Here is a 12,109-nt window from a genome sequence, read left to right on the forward strand (position 1 = left end):
TACTGCTAGTGAATCAATTCAATGCCCGGATAAACATTGCTACCTGGGCTAGGGTTATTAATTAAGCTGATGGTGTGGAGTTATTTCCTTACACCGTTTATTGAGAATATAGCTTATAGTTGCGGTCGCAGGGAGACTCTTTAACCAGTACAGCTTAAACCTGCCCTATATGGACGGTATGCAATGATTCCCCCAAAAAGGAGAGGCTGGTGGTAACAGTAACAATAGTATCACAGGTACTAGGTAGAACCCCGTGCTGTCGACCTGATACTATGGTCGCGTACAGCTAGCGGGGAGCCGTCCGTTCTCCGTATAACAGGTAGCTATCGGCGCGCACTCCCTGTCCTAGGGACAAGTGCCGCAAACAGGATTTCAGTTGCCGTATGTCTTTGAGTCCAACCCTGTGCCACTGTCAGCTCGTATTGCTGCTGGCGTGGTCTTAGGGTGACTAGTGACAAGAGGCTGCTAATACATTAGAGTCCTGAAAAGGACTAATAAATACATTTCATAGAACACAAAAAAAGGGGGGTAGGGAATTGCTGGAGGAACGTGCGCACGGCTGGGTCGGCCGGCGTACGCTTCGTAGGTCTTCCTCAGGGCAACCAGTATAGGTGCCCAGGGTAGGCTTATAAGGCTTCAATTGAAGGGATATATACCCTCAAATGACAGGTGAACTGTAGCAGGGGCGGGACCTCTGTGACCAAGAACCTGATTATTGGACCATTCAAATCAGAACAAGCCTTATAAGCCTACCCTGGGCACCTATACTGGTTGCCCTGAGGAAGACCTACGAAGCGTACGCCGGCTGACCCAGCCGTTTTTTCCCATTGAATTCTATGTTAAAATGGACTCAGACCATTTTAACATTGAATCCTATGGAAATATCGGGACCATGGCATCGCATACGATTTGGTCGCATGCGATGCGTTGCTACCGATCCGACCCGATTTCTAAATCGGACGCCCAGATACTACATAAGTACCGTGGGACACTGCCGGCCGTGGGAACGTCCCCAAAAACCGGCAAGTTCCTGCGTTTAACGGGACAGTTAGGAGGTATGTAACTAGAACTGGACTAGACCCAGAATATAACAGGAATTGGACTGCAATCAAAAATTTAACTGGAACCAGATTGGATATGGAATAGAACTAAAACCAGATTGGATCTTGAATTCAGCTAGAACCAGACTGGACTAAGGCTACTACTGGAACCGTTCTGACCCAGGAATATGACTGAAACTAGGCAGCACCCAGAATACTACTGGAACCATGCTGGACCCAGAGTACATCTGGAACAGAACTTTATATACCTTAGATATCAGAGAGGATCTGGAAGCTGGAACGCACAGGGACAGGTTATCAGACTGGAAATAGCAGCGAGCAATACTGGTATGATCAGAGTGGAGCTGAGTAGATATGCACTTTCTAGGAGCGCAGTTCTGGGTAGTGACTTCAACAGAAGCAATGCTGTTCTTGTTTAGATCTTGGCAAGAAGTCCCTTTCATAGTGCTAAGTGAATGCTGGTTTGTTGCTGTAGTCAGTTGTATTTGGAGCAGTGTCCAGATTGGCTGAGGAAAGTCATCTTAGTGAATCTAATATAGTAGAACCCATACCCACCCATAACCATTTAACTCTGGCATTCAGTATATTCTGGATACAGAGCACAGGGGAAGTAACACAGAGGAACAACCTTAACATGATAGAATCATTGTGCAGAAAAAGCGAGATTAGACTCAATTTCCTGCCACAAGTGGTGTGTAGCACGAGCAGACCTCAGCGCCAACAGTAAAAGGAACTAGGCTTAAATATAATAGTGATGTGATTGCATATGGGGAGGCCCTTGCATGTGTGGTTGCCTTGCCCTGTGCTTGGCTGCCCCCCACATGCTAATGTCAGGAGATTGCTAAACTACAACTCAATCTGAATTGAGCCCACTGTGATGCTACAGTTGGGGCCAAGAGGAAAGAACCTTGTGATAATCTAGATCAGTGGTCAGGGAACTCGGTCCTCATTACCCCACACAGTGCAGGTTTTGCTGGTGACCCAGCAGGTGCACAGGTGTACTAATTACTCACAGACACATTTTATAAGGTCCACAGGTGGAGTTAATTATTTCACTTGTGATTCTGTGAGGAGACCTGCAAAACATGCACTGCGTGGGGTAATGAGGACCGAGTTCCCTGACCACTGATCTAGATGGATGCTGCAAAGGCTTTTGCTATTAATACATGGGATCAGCTATATGATACATTAGCCAGATATGGATTTTCTAGATTTTTATAACATTTTATTTATAAGGTGCCACAAGTGTTACGCAGCGCTGTACAAAGGGCATACAATGGAACAGTACAGGGAGACAATAGCCTTATTGAGGTCCTGCATAATATGGGATTCATTTTGATTGGCTCGCTAAGCAGCGAACAGTTGCTTCTTAGCAAGACTTCTAATGCCACCCGCTACGGTCCGCACATCCCTGCTGCTTTGCAAATGGATGTTCTGCAGGGTAGCTTATGGGGTCAAAATCATTTGATGGTTGCCGACCATCAAATGATTTTTCCCATGCTCGTATATCTAAGTCAGTCTGGGCTGACTTTGGGCCAAATGTGTCAAGCTTCAAAAGTGATAAAATGGAGAGTGATAAACAGCAAGCCAATCAGCTACTACCTGGCATGTCACAGACTGTGTTTGAAAAATGTCAGGCCGGAGCTTATTGGCTGGTTGTTTATCACTCTCCATTTTATCACTTTTGAAGCTTCGTACATCTGGCCCTTAGACTTGCGGAGTCCGGGTCCGAGAACTGGGTGGGCAAATGACATCCTGTGACATCAGCCACCCACAAAATATTGCCCCTCCGATATCTACTTCCAAAGTATTATTTCCCAATTTAAAAATAACATGGCATCAGAACATTATCAGTCGCCCCCATCATGTCACTCTCCCCTTCATGTTGGGCCTCTCAACTGCCAAAGCAGCACCAACTTCCCTCCCCGTCCACCATCATTATGTAATGAGGATTTCCCCCTCCACCCCTACAATTTACTGACCATTGCCCCAGCCTCCCAAACCATTTACAAAATAAAAAATAAGCTATAATGACAAAAACAAAATAACCATCTTGCCGTAGGCCTAGCAGGGCTCTCATGGAAGTGGGCATGCAATGGTTGCCCCCAGTGTGTCATTCCTAGGCATAGGCATTACATGCCTCATGGGAAATACACCACTGGGTGGCAGAGAAGTTAAGTTTTTGACCAAAATTTAAAAGGTCACTTTATATCATAACCTCTTGACCTGGTGTAATCGCATCTTATAAGAGATGGGGGTTTGTATAAAGTATTTGGCTCAGGAGGAACAAATAAACTTTCTGAAAATCTTTGAATTTACCTCACGGTTTTTGTATATCTTCAATTATCCTGAATTTCAAACTGAGTGGTTTATTTACTAAGATGATACATGGGAGTTCTGTTGAAGATAGGATGTTGCCATGGGCAACCAACCAGAATCTACTGTTTATGTATTTACCACCTTCTAGAAGATAATAGATAGAAACTGATTGGTTGCCCATAACAACATCTCATCTTCCATAGAACTCCTAGCTTAGTAAATAAACCCCTTAGAGTATTTGATGATATATGAGACTGTTCATCCTTAACATTGTATTTCTTCCTAATTGTTGGTCCACCAACTTCATTGTTTTATTATTTTGTTTTCCCTACCATCTTTATTCAAGAAGACTTAAGGTTTGGTATACTGTATTTGTATTGTCAGCTTGTTTTATGATTTTTTGCAGCTTTATGACATAATTGAACTTATATGTGACTTTCAAATAGTAGATATTTGCCAGCTATTGTAAGTATTTTTGTATTCCCGAACATTGATCACTTTTGTAATCAGGGCCATTACAGAAATGCCACACACTGATATGCCCATCACATATTATGGCACATATGTGCTTCTTACCTACATGCTCATTGCTGATGGGTTCTTTTTCAATGCCAGGTTTTATGCTCGTTGCCAAGAGGGTTTGCATGCACCTTGCCACAGGGGAAGCAGTCTGACAGCTGGGCAGTGAGCGGTGAGCTGCCCAGCTGTTTTTAGAGTGGTCCAAAGTGGCAGCATTGAAACAGTGTGTGACAGCCAGGCAGAGAGTGGTGGGCTGTTTGAAATCTCGTGCAGGGTCACCAACCAATAGGATCTCGTAGCCCGGCAGCCAACCAGGAGTGGCAGTGGTAGCTCTTTATTGGCTGCCAGGCTGCAAGCTCCTATTGACTGGTGACCCAGCGTGAGATTTGAAACAGCCACGGATCCACTCTGAAAACAGCCGGGCAGCCCACTGCTTCTACTCGGCTGTCACACTTTCAATTCTGCCACTACAGATCGCTCTGAAGACACAGGGCAGCCCATCCCTCTCTGCCTGGTAGTCAGAAATCTTCAGTTCTGCTGCAGAACAGCCAGCTCCAGCGCGCCCTTTAAGGGTGGCACTTGGCACGGGCACTCTGATCGAACGTGCCTGGAGCCAGCCCTGTTTGTAATTACTGCTTTCACCTTATTTTGTTGGCTGTAAAATGCTAAACTTTGTAAATAAACAGAGTTAAAAATGATATATATATATATATGTATATATATATATATATGTAGTATAATTCACTGCTTATCTACTTGCACACATTACTACAAACATTATTTCTACATAATGTAATAAAATAAATACATGATTAAGTGTAGTACAAAAGGCATACTTGATAAAGCTTCCATACATACTGCTTTATAGTCTATCACTTAGTAGTCTGTTTCTTCATCTCCTTGCAGATTGCTGCCAGGTTGAGTCTCGACTTTTAGTACCCGGGGATATTATTGTTTTAACGGGCAAAAATTTTTTCATGTCATGTGACGCAATTTTGCTGAATGGAACATGTATTGTGAATGAGGGCATGCTAACAGGTAGGTGACCATTGTCATTCTTGGAATCTACTGTATGTCATCTGACCATAAAGCAGTAATATAGGGGCCAAATGTAATAGGGTGGGAAATCAGAAAGTGAGAGATTTTAGGGGAGTTTTCCCATTTTTTTTAAAACAGCAATCAATTACAAAGCAAAATCAACCAGTTTTTTTCAGTGTAACTGATTGCCGCTTTAAAAGAATGGGAAAGCTCTCCTAAAATCTCTCAATTTCTAATTTCCAACCTGATTTCTCAAACCCTATTACATTTGGCCCTTGGAGTCTAATTTATGATGCAACTGACTAGTATTATGACAAGTTGCTCCAGGAAACTCACATACCATATATGTAGTTTATGCAATACAAAAACAAAATGCCTCAATAAGTACAAATACTTACATATCCATAACTTGCAAGCACATACTGTTCTAATTTGAGTTAATGCATTTACCATAAAATGTGTCTACCACGTACCTAATTATGATCATATCCACTTTCTGCTTTGATATTGGAGCTTTAGGGCCAGATGTATCAAGCTTCAAAAAGTGATAAAATGGAGAGTGATAAGCAGCCAGCCAATCAGCTCCTGACTGTTATTTTTCAAACCCAGCCTATGACATGGCAGGTAGGAGCTGATTGGTTGGCTGTTTATCACTCTCCATTTTATCACTTTTGAAGCTTGATACATCTGGCCCATATTGTATTATCGATGTGTCCTCATATACCTAGCGTCTATACGCCATACAGCACAAGATGCCATTGGTGACTGAGCTCAGGGCCGGATTAAGGTCTGTGGGGGCCCTGGACAACAAAAATTGTGGGGGCCCCCTCTTCTCACCCTCCCCTTCCCCTCGCAGCACTCACCGGAGTAGTTATTCTTGCTGCCCGTTAGAGCTGCTGCACAGGAACAGCCACTTCATGGCGCCTGGGACACGGGGTGATCAGGTGGCGAGAGCGAGGTAGGTCCCCCCGTGGACAGTGGGACAAGAGGGCAGGTCGCTGACTGTCCAGGCACTGCAGGGATCCCCTGGCCACCCTGCGCTGCCCGGACCCCCCTATCTGCCACCCACCCACCAACCACCTAGATTGTGGGGGCCCCTGATGTGTGGGGGCCCCTGGGCAACTGTCCCTAATCGCCTCTTGGTGGATCCACCACTGACTGAGCTGCTCTGAGCGGTTTGTCATGCTTTTTTTTTTTACATTTTGCATCTTAACTGTATCACAGGTTCAGCGGAACCCCCCAAAGTATGCTAGGAAAGCTTGGCTGCAAACTTTATCTGCATAGGAATTAGATTTAAACATACAAAAGCACAGATGAAGCATTGTGGAACTTGGCATGATAAGAACCTGCTGCTGCTTTACAGCACATCATAGTAGGTTTTGTCACGTCCAGTTGTTTTATCTGTGCAAATAAGATGCACGTTTTGAGACATATTCTGGTTGACTCACAAAGCTGTGAATTTTGTAGTTTTGCGAGTCATTGAATCACCACCCCCAGGGCTGCCCACCCCCCTCGCAGGCCGAGTTACCCTGCATTTGTGCAAATTCACAGCTTGCGTGCCTTGAAGAAATCATTTGATGGTCGCCGACCATTGAATGATTTCTCTAGCGCTCTTAGATGTTAGACACCTCTCTGGTGTCTTACAACTGTGAGCGCCCAGTGCGGGAATCGGGCAGGCAGCTGACAACCGCTGATGTCAGCTGCCCGCACCCTGCATCCGCGTCATCGGGAAACTAGCATGAGAATGCCCAGCATTGGAAGCAAGTCGCCGAAACCCCAAGCCGAACAAGCAGTTCACTGCACCCGCTTGCACCAAATGGCTGCATATGCACATAAAGGTATATGCGCATGGGAGTGAAAGGACTAGAAGAAGGTCCTTTAAGAGAAAAAGACGCTTGGTGTACTGTAGCTAAGGCCGCCATACAAAAATAGGCCCATCCTCATAACAGCATAGTTATCACCAGACAGACACCAGCTGGCCACATGGTTGTCCATAAATCAAAAAAATATAAAAAATTTACAAATCTATGAAATTTTTGTACTGTACTTTAGTTTTGTATAAAGTATTTAGTTAGACACTGGGGTTATAGTGTATATGATCTACATGCCTACATTGCATTGGCCTCACCTCTTCCATTTTCATAATACTGTAGGCTCTTGAACATTTTCAGCTCCGGGCCCGCTGGGCCCTTAACCAGGGGCGAATTTAGGGGTCAGGCCGCCCCTAGGCACAACATTTTTGCCCCCCCCCCCCTATTTTAATATAATCATTATTAAGGTATAAGTCCTATAATTATATATATATATATATATATATATATATATATATATATATATATATATATATATATATAGATTACATGCAAACTTTACTGCAGCCCACCTCAAAAAAATAAAAGTCTGGACTGCTAACTGTATGGAGGACCTGGAGGGAGGGTGAATTAACTTTATTTGCAATCTCAGTCAGTCTCTCTCTCACTCTGACTGGCAGGTTAGCGCTGCTCGGCTCACTTGCCGCTGCCTACCCGCTCTGCCATGCTGCTATTTAAAAGAATGTCAGCCTGCCATGCCGCCCTTGATTGGTGCCACCCTTAGGCCCGTGCCTCACGGGCCTAGGCACAAATCTGGCCCTGCCCTTAACCCAGCCCTTGGTGTAGCCATGTCAAACAGGACCTTGTGCAATCAGTGTATGAGGAAACATCTGTAAATGATGTTTAATACTTTGATTTGTATGAGAAAGTTATTGCGTATCCTTAACTCTGTGAATTCCTCTAGGTGAATGCATTCCTGTGACTAAAACACAGTTACCACATGGAGATGACACAATGCCTTGGAAACAGTACAGTGGAGAAGATTATAAGCGCCATGTCCTGTTCTGTGGTACTGACGTAATACGGACTGAATCCACTGCACTGGGTCCAGCCAGAGCTGTTGTGTTAAGAACAGGTGAGTCTAATTACCCTGACATTGCAAAGTTTCATGAACAGTTTGTGGTATCTTTATAATTAGTACTTAGGCAAAGTCAGGGGAATATGTGGTTTAGGATTAACCCCTTCAGTGGCAATCCCGAGAATTTTCCGGGCTGTGCCTCAGTGCCCAGTCTGGCAAGCCCGGAAAATTCTCGGGATTGCCACTGTTTGGCTCCCTCCCCTCTGCGGCGCCGCCTCCTCCTCCCACCCCCTTCCCTCTGGGTTTCTTATTGAAGTCTCTGGCGCCGACTTATGACAAGCCAGCTGCCGGGGACAGTGACGCGGCACGCAGGGCGCAGGTCCGGGCAGCCGCTGATTGACAGTGCAGCGGCGCTGCCCGGACCCAGGGAGGTAATGGTGTTTTTTTTTTTAAGGGAGCGCTCCCCATAAAAAACTCGCCCAGTGGAGAGAGCTCCCCCCCCCAAAAAAAAACACTGACGGGGTTAAGGGGCATGTCCATGGTTTTATTTTTAATAACACCCCCCCCCTCCCCTGCGCCTCTAACAAGCCTAGGCCAGGTAATTAGTTACAGGACCCTATCAGCTGTACTGTATATGACAAGTATTTATTCATATATTGTATTTATTTAGACTTTCTGTATGTGCTTGTGTACAATAAGCCTGTCAATATGGATAATTGTGATTATATGGGATAAACTGTATTGGAAATTTGTCACTTAATGTTTTCTCTTATGTTTTTATTTTAGGCTTTAATACCACTAAGGGGGACATGGTGCGATCCATATTGTACCCCAAACCCTTGAACTTCAAATTACACAGAGATGTGAAATGGTTTTTCATATTTTTGGGAGTTCTTGCCGTTATTGGCATTTTGTATTCCGTGATCATATTTGCACAGAGGAAGGTAATGCAATTTTTGTTAGAATATTTTATTTTTGGAGAAAAACCAGAAAGGCGCACAATGAGCGTAAATGTAAAAAACACTTTTACTGTTATAAATGCTCACATACATGGAAGTTTAAAACAGCAGGTATGCTTAGAATTATAAAAACCCGGGCGGCAGGAGTGGAACTTCTCACAGTCAGGTGCACAGCTTGCAAGCAGCCAGAGCCTGGAAGCCGGGACCGGACAGATGGACGTCAGCAGTGTCAAAGGAAGAGTCTGTGCCACTCAGGAGAAACACCCCAACTAGTTTTGTCAGTGATGACTTCGTTTATTTTTGCACTGATATGTTATTTTATTCCATAACTAGTTAAAAGCCCTTCTAAATGACGGCTTCTGAAATGTACTTTCACTTTGAGCTGTGATAGTTTTTACTTTCACTTTGAGCTGTTGAGTGGCCCTAGGAGTCAGTGGCAGTATGTCACCCCTTAAAGGTGAAGCGTTGTTAGACTTTTTATATATCGAGATGTAATAAAACATCAACAACATACTGTAGCTAAACATATAGCCTATATATATATATATATATATATATATATATATATATATATATATATATATATATATATATATATACAAATATGTAAAAGCTGTTCCCTAGTTATCTTTGTAATATAGTGATATTGCCCAAAACAACTAATAAAACTGTATTTGTCATTTCTTTAAGATGTTTTAGAAGATAAATGCATGATTTTTTTATCATACAATATTTTCTGCACCTATACTTAAATGCATAAATGTTTTCCTTTGATCATCTGAATCAGTGTTTTCAATATACTGTACAGTAGCAATGGAATTGCAGGGTACACAATAATTGTGCTTTTTCCTCAATAACCAGAGCCCAACTTTTCTGCATCTGTTCAAAAAATAGTAGGAAAAGGTATTCTTATCCCATACAGTATATATATATTTTTTTAAATTAGGTATTTTTTATTGAATTTTTGAAAATATAAACACCCAAAACAGACATGGGATAATATAGACACATTTGGCAAATATCACAGATGCTGAAACACAAATGGCAAAGTATGAATATATTGAAGGATAGACAGATTATTGAGGATATTGAAGCTGCAGCGTAAAGTCGCAGGATGGGCACCCGAAGGCGCCATTCGGGATCACCCAACCCACCACCAAAAATAAAGAAGTGGCCATACATATAAAAAAATAGTGTATCGTCGTTCCAGCTCCCAGCAAAAAAAAAAATACATTGCCAAATCTAGTGTCTGCTCTAATGGGAAACGAGGAATATAAATTAAAATAAATCAAACTTCCCAAAACAAACCTCCCCATAACCCCCCACCCTGTATAACCTAACCCAACTCTAGGCATACCTGGATCCCCTGTCCCCTACCCCTCTAGCTATTGTACTATCTAATGCTAAACTACACTAACCCGCCCACCCACCCACCCACCCAAATACTGAAGGATACACAGACGGATAACTGACAGGGGCTAAAGTATGAGTGACATTAGCAAGGGTAGAACTAGCACGCCCACATTACAGGAATATAAAGGTGCCACATCCCTCAGAGACCACAGCTAGCTGGGGTAGTCCCACCCACCCCATTATATAAGGATAATAAAAAAATATTAGGCAAAACATACAAGCTCCAGTAGAAAAGTGTGTGCGGTCCTGATAGATCCAAAGGACTAAAGCCAGAATAGAAACCACTCTGCCCTCTCACCACAGTATATTATTAATATTATAGAAAAGCACATAGAGCATGTAGACAAAACCCAACAGTAGAAATTAGAATAGAGGTAAAGTCTAAAAATACTAGTACAGAATAAAAACAATATGAAAAAAAATGAGAATTGCGTCAGTAGCTATAATAGATGCCTGCTAGTATAAAGTATATATGACCTTTAGCTATAGTGGCCCAGACCTCCCGCTTTGATCAAATATGTTCCTAGAGCCTAGTTCGAAAACACAGAGATGAAATATAGGAATAAACATCATATGGAACTAGTGTCAACTAGATCCATTATACACATCGGCAGAGTATCCATAAATGGAAGAAAAAAATAAAATAAAAAAAAAACACAAGTGAAAGAAACTTAAAATAGAGGTCAGTCCGCATATAGAAGCAACAGCATTGTCTTTCAATCCGGCCAGGTGTCAAAGCCCTTCAGTTGTAATAACACATTGATAGTCCCGTTCCAAAGTCTAAAAGGATATAGGAAGCTTTGTTTTTTTGCCCCATGTAGATGGTGAATGGACCTCTTATCCTTAATCTTGATAGTAGAGTATAACTTTATAGGATCTGCAGTAACATAAATGCATCCAGTCCCTAAAGGAGAGCACTTCTCCCTTATCACAGGCATCACTGTGGGAGAGAGGATTCTAGTGCAGTCAACATCAGGATATATAGGGAAGTCTGGAACAGGAGAGAGAGATGTAACTGTCTCCCTCACTTCAGCATTTTGAGCAGAGTCAGAAGAGGGTGTCTGATCATTGCCAGTTATCGAAGAGAACATCTGTAGTAACCTCTGTGTCGAGGCCTGCAGTGCCAGGATGATTTTAGATACGGAGATAGTCATCATAAGAGAGCAATTGCAAAAAGGCGGATCCAGTCAGATGGGCTTTCAGGAGTGCACCACGGCACTGCACCTTCCAAAATAGCTCCCCGGCATAAGCCCGCCGGAGATGAAGCAGGCCGGGAGTCCCTCCACTGACAGAGGGAATGGGCAAGTGGGGCAATACGGTGCAGGCCCCCTCCGTGCGGACAGCGGCAGCGTGTCTCCGCAGAGATCGCTTCCCGCCTTCCCCGCTACTCACTCCAGAGAGGTTACCAGCGCGCACCACCCCGGCTCACCCGGCACACAGTAACTGGGCGCCGCGCAGAACGCAGCCACCCGGCGCGTATCTTCACTTGGACTCCCTAGGCCACAAGATGGCGCGTGTGCAGTCCGGGGCCTCCGTCCGTGCCCAGCGCGGCAGCAGAGCCTCTTCTCCGAGTCCCCCAAAGTCAGAGCTCCCGCGGGCAGGCAGAAATGTGCCAGGCAGCTTCCCCCACTCCTGCAGGGATTTTAAGGCAGTTGAGCGCCCTCAGGATATAAAAGCAGGATATTTTAAGCAGAGAGCCGGTGCAAGTAGCTGCTTCTAGATGGCCGCCTAAGTCACGCCCCTCCCATACAGTATATTTGGTTTTACAATCCAAATATGGGAGCTGGATGACAGGCCGACAGGCCGACAGTTGGGTCAGTACCATCTGAGTAACGGCAGTTGGGATTCCAATGTTGGTATACTGTCCATTGAAATCCCGACTGCCAGCCTGCTATACCACACCCACCAAAT

The 12,109-nt window shown here is 44.0% G+C and overlaps 1 protein-coding gene across 1 annotated transcript in view; it reads left to right on the plus strand.

The window, feature by feature from the left end:
• LOC146062975 (putative cation-transporting ATPase 13A4) overlaps positions 1-12,109 on the plus strand; it is a 71,083-nt gene that overhangs the window by 15,588 nt on the left and 43,386 nt on the right. Inside the window, exons 9-11 of the mRNA XM_083174985.1 lie at positions 4,806-4,937; positions 7,713-7,883; positions 8,613-8,770. Coding sequence (XP_083031111.1) covers positions 4,806-4,937; positions 7,713-7,883; positions 8,613-8,770 — 461 coding nt within the window. The remainder of the gene's footprint in view (positions 1-4,805; positions 4,938-7,712; positions 7,884-8,612; positions 8,771-12,109) is intronic.

Source organism: Crinia signifera, chromosome 3 (genome assembly GCF_055691185.1).
Source record: "Crinia signifera chromosome 3, ASM5569118v1, whole genome shotgun sequence".
Classification (NCBI taxonomy): domain Eukaryota; kingdom Metazoa; phylum Chordata; class Amphibia; order Anura; family Myobatrachidae; genus Crinia; species Crinia signifera.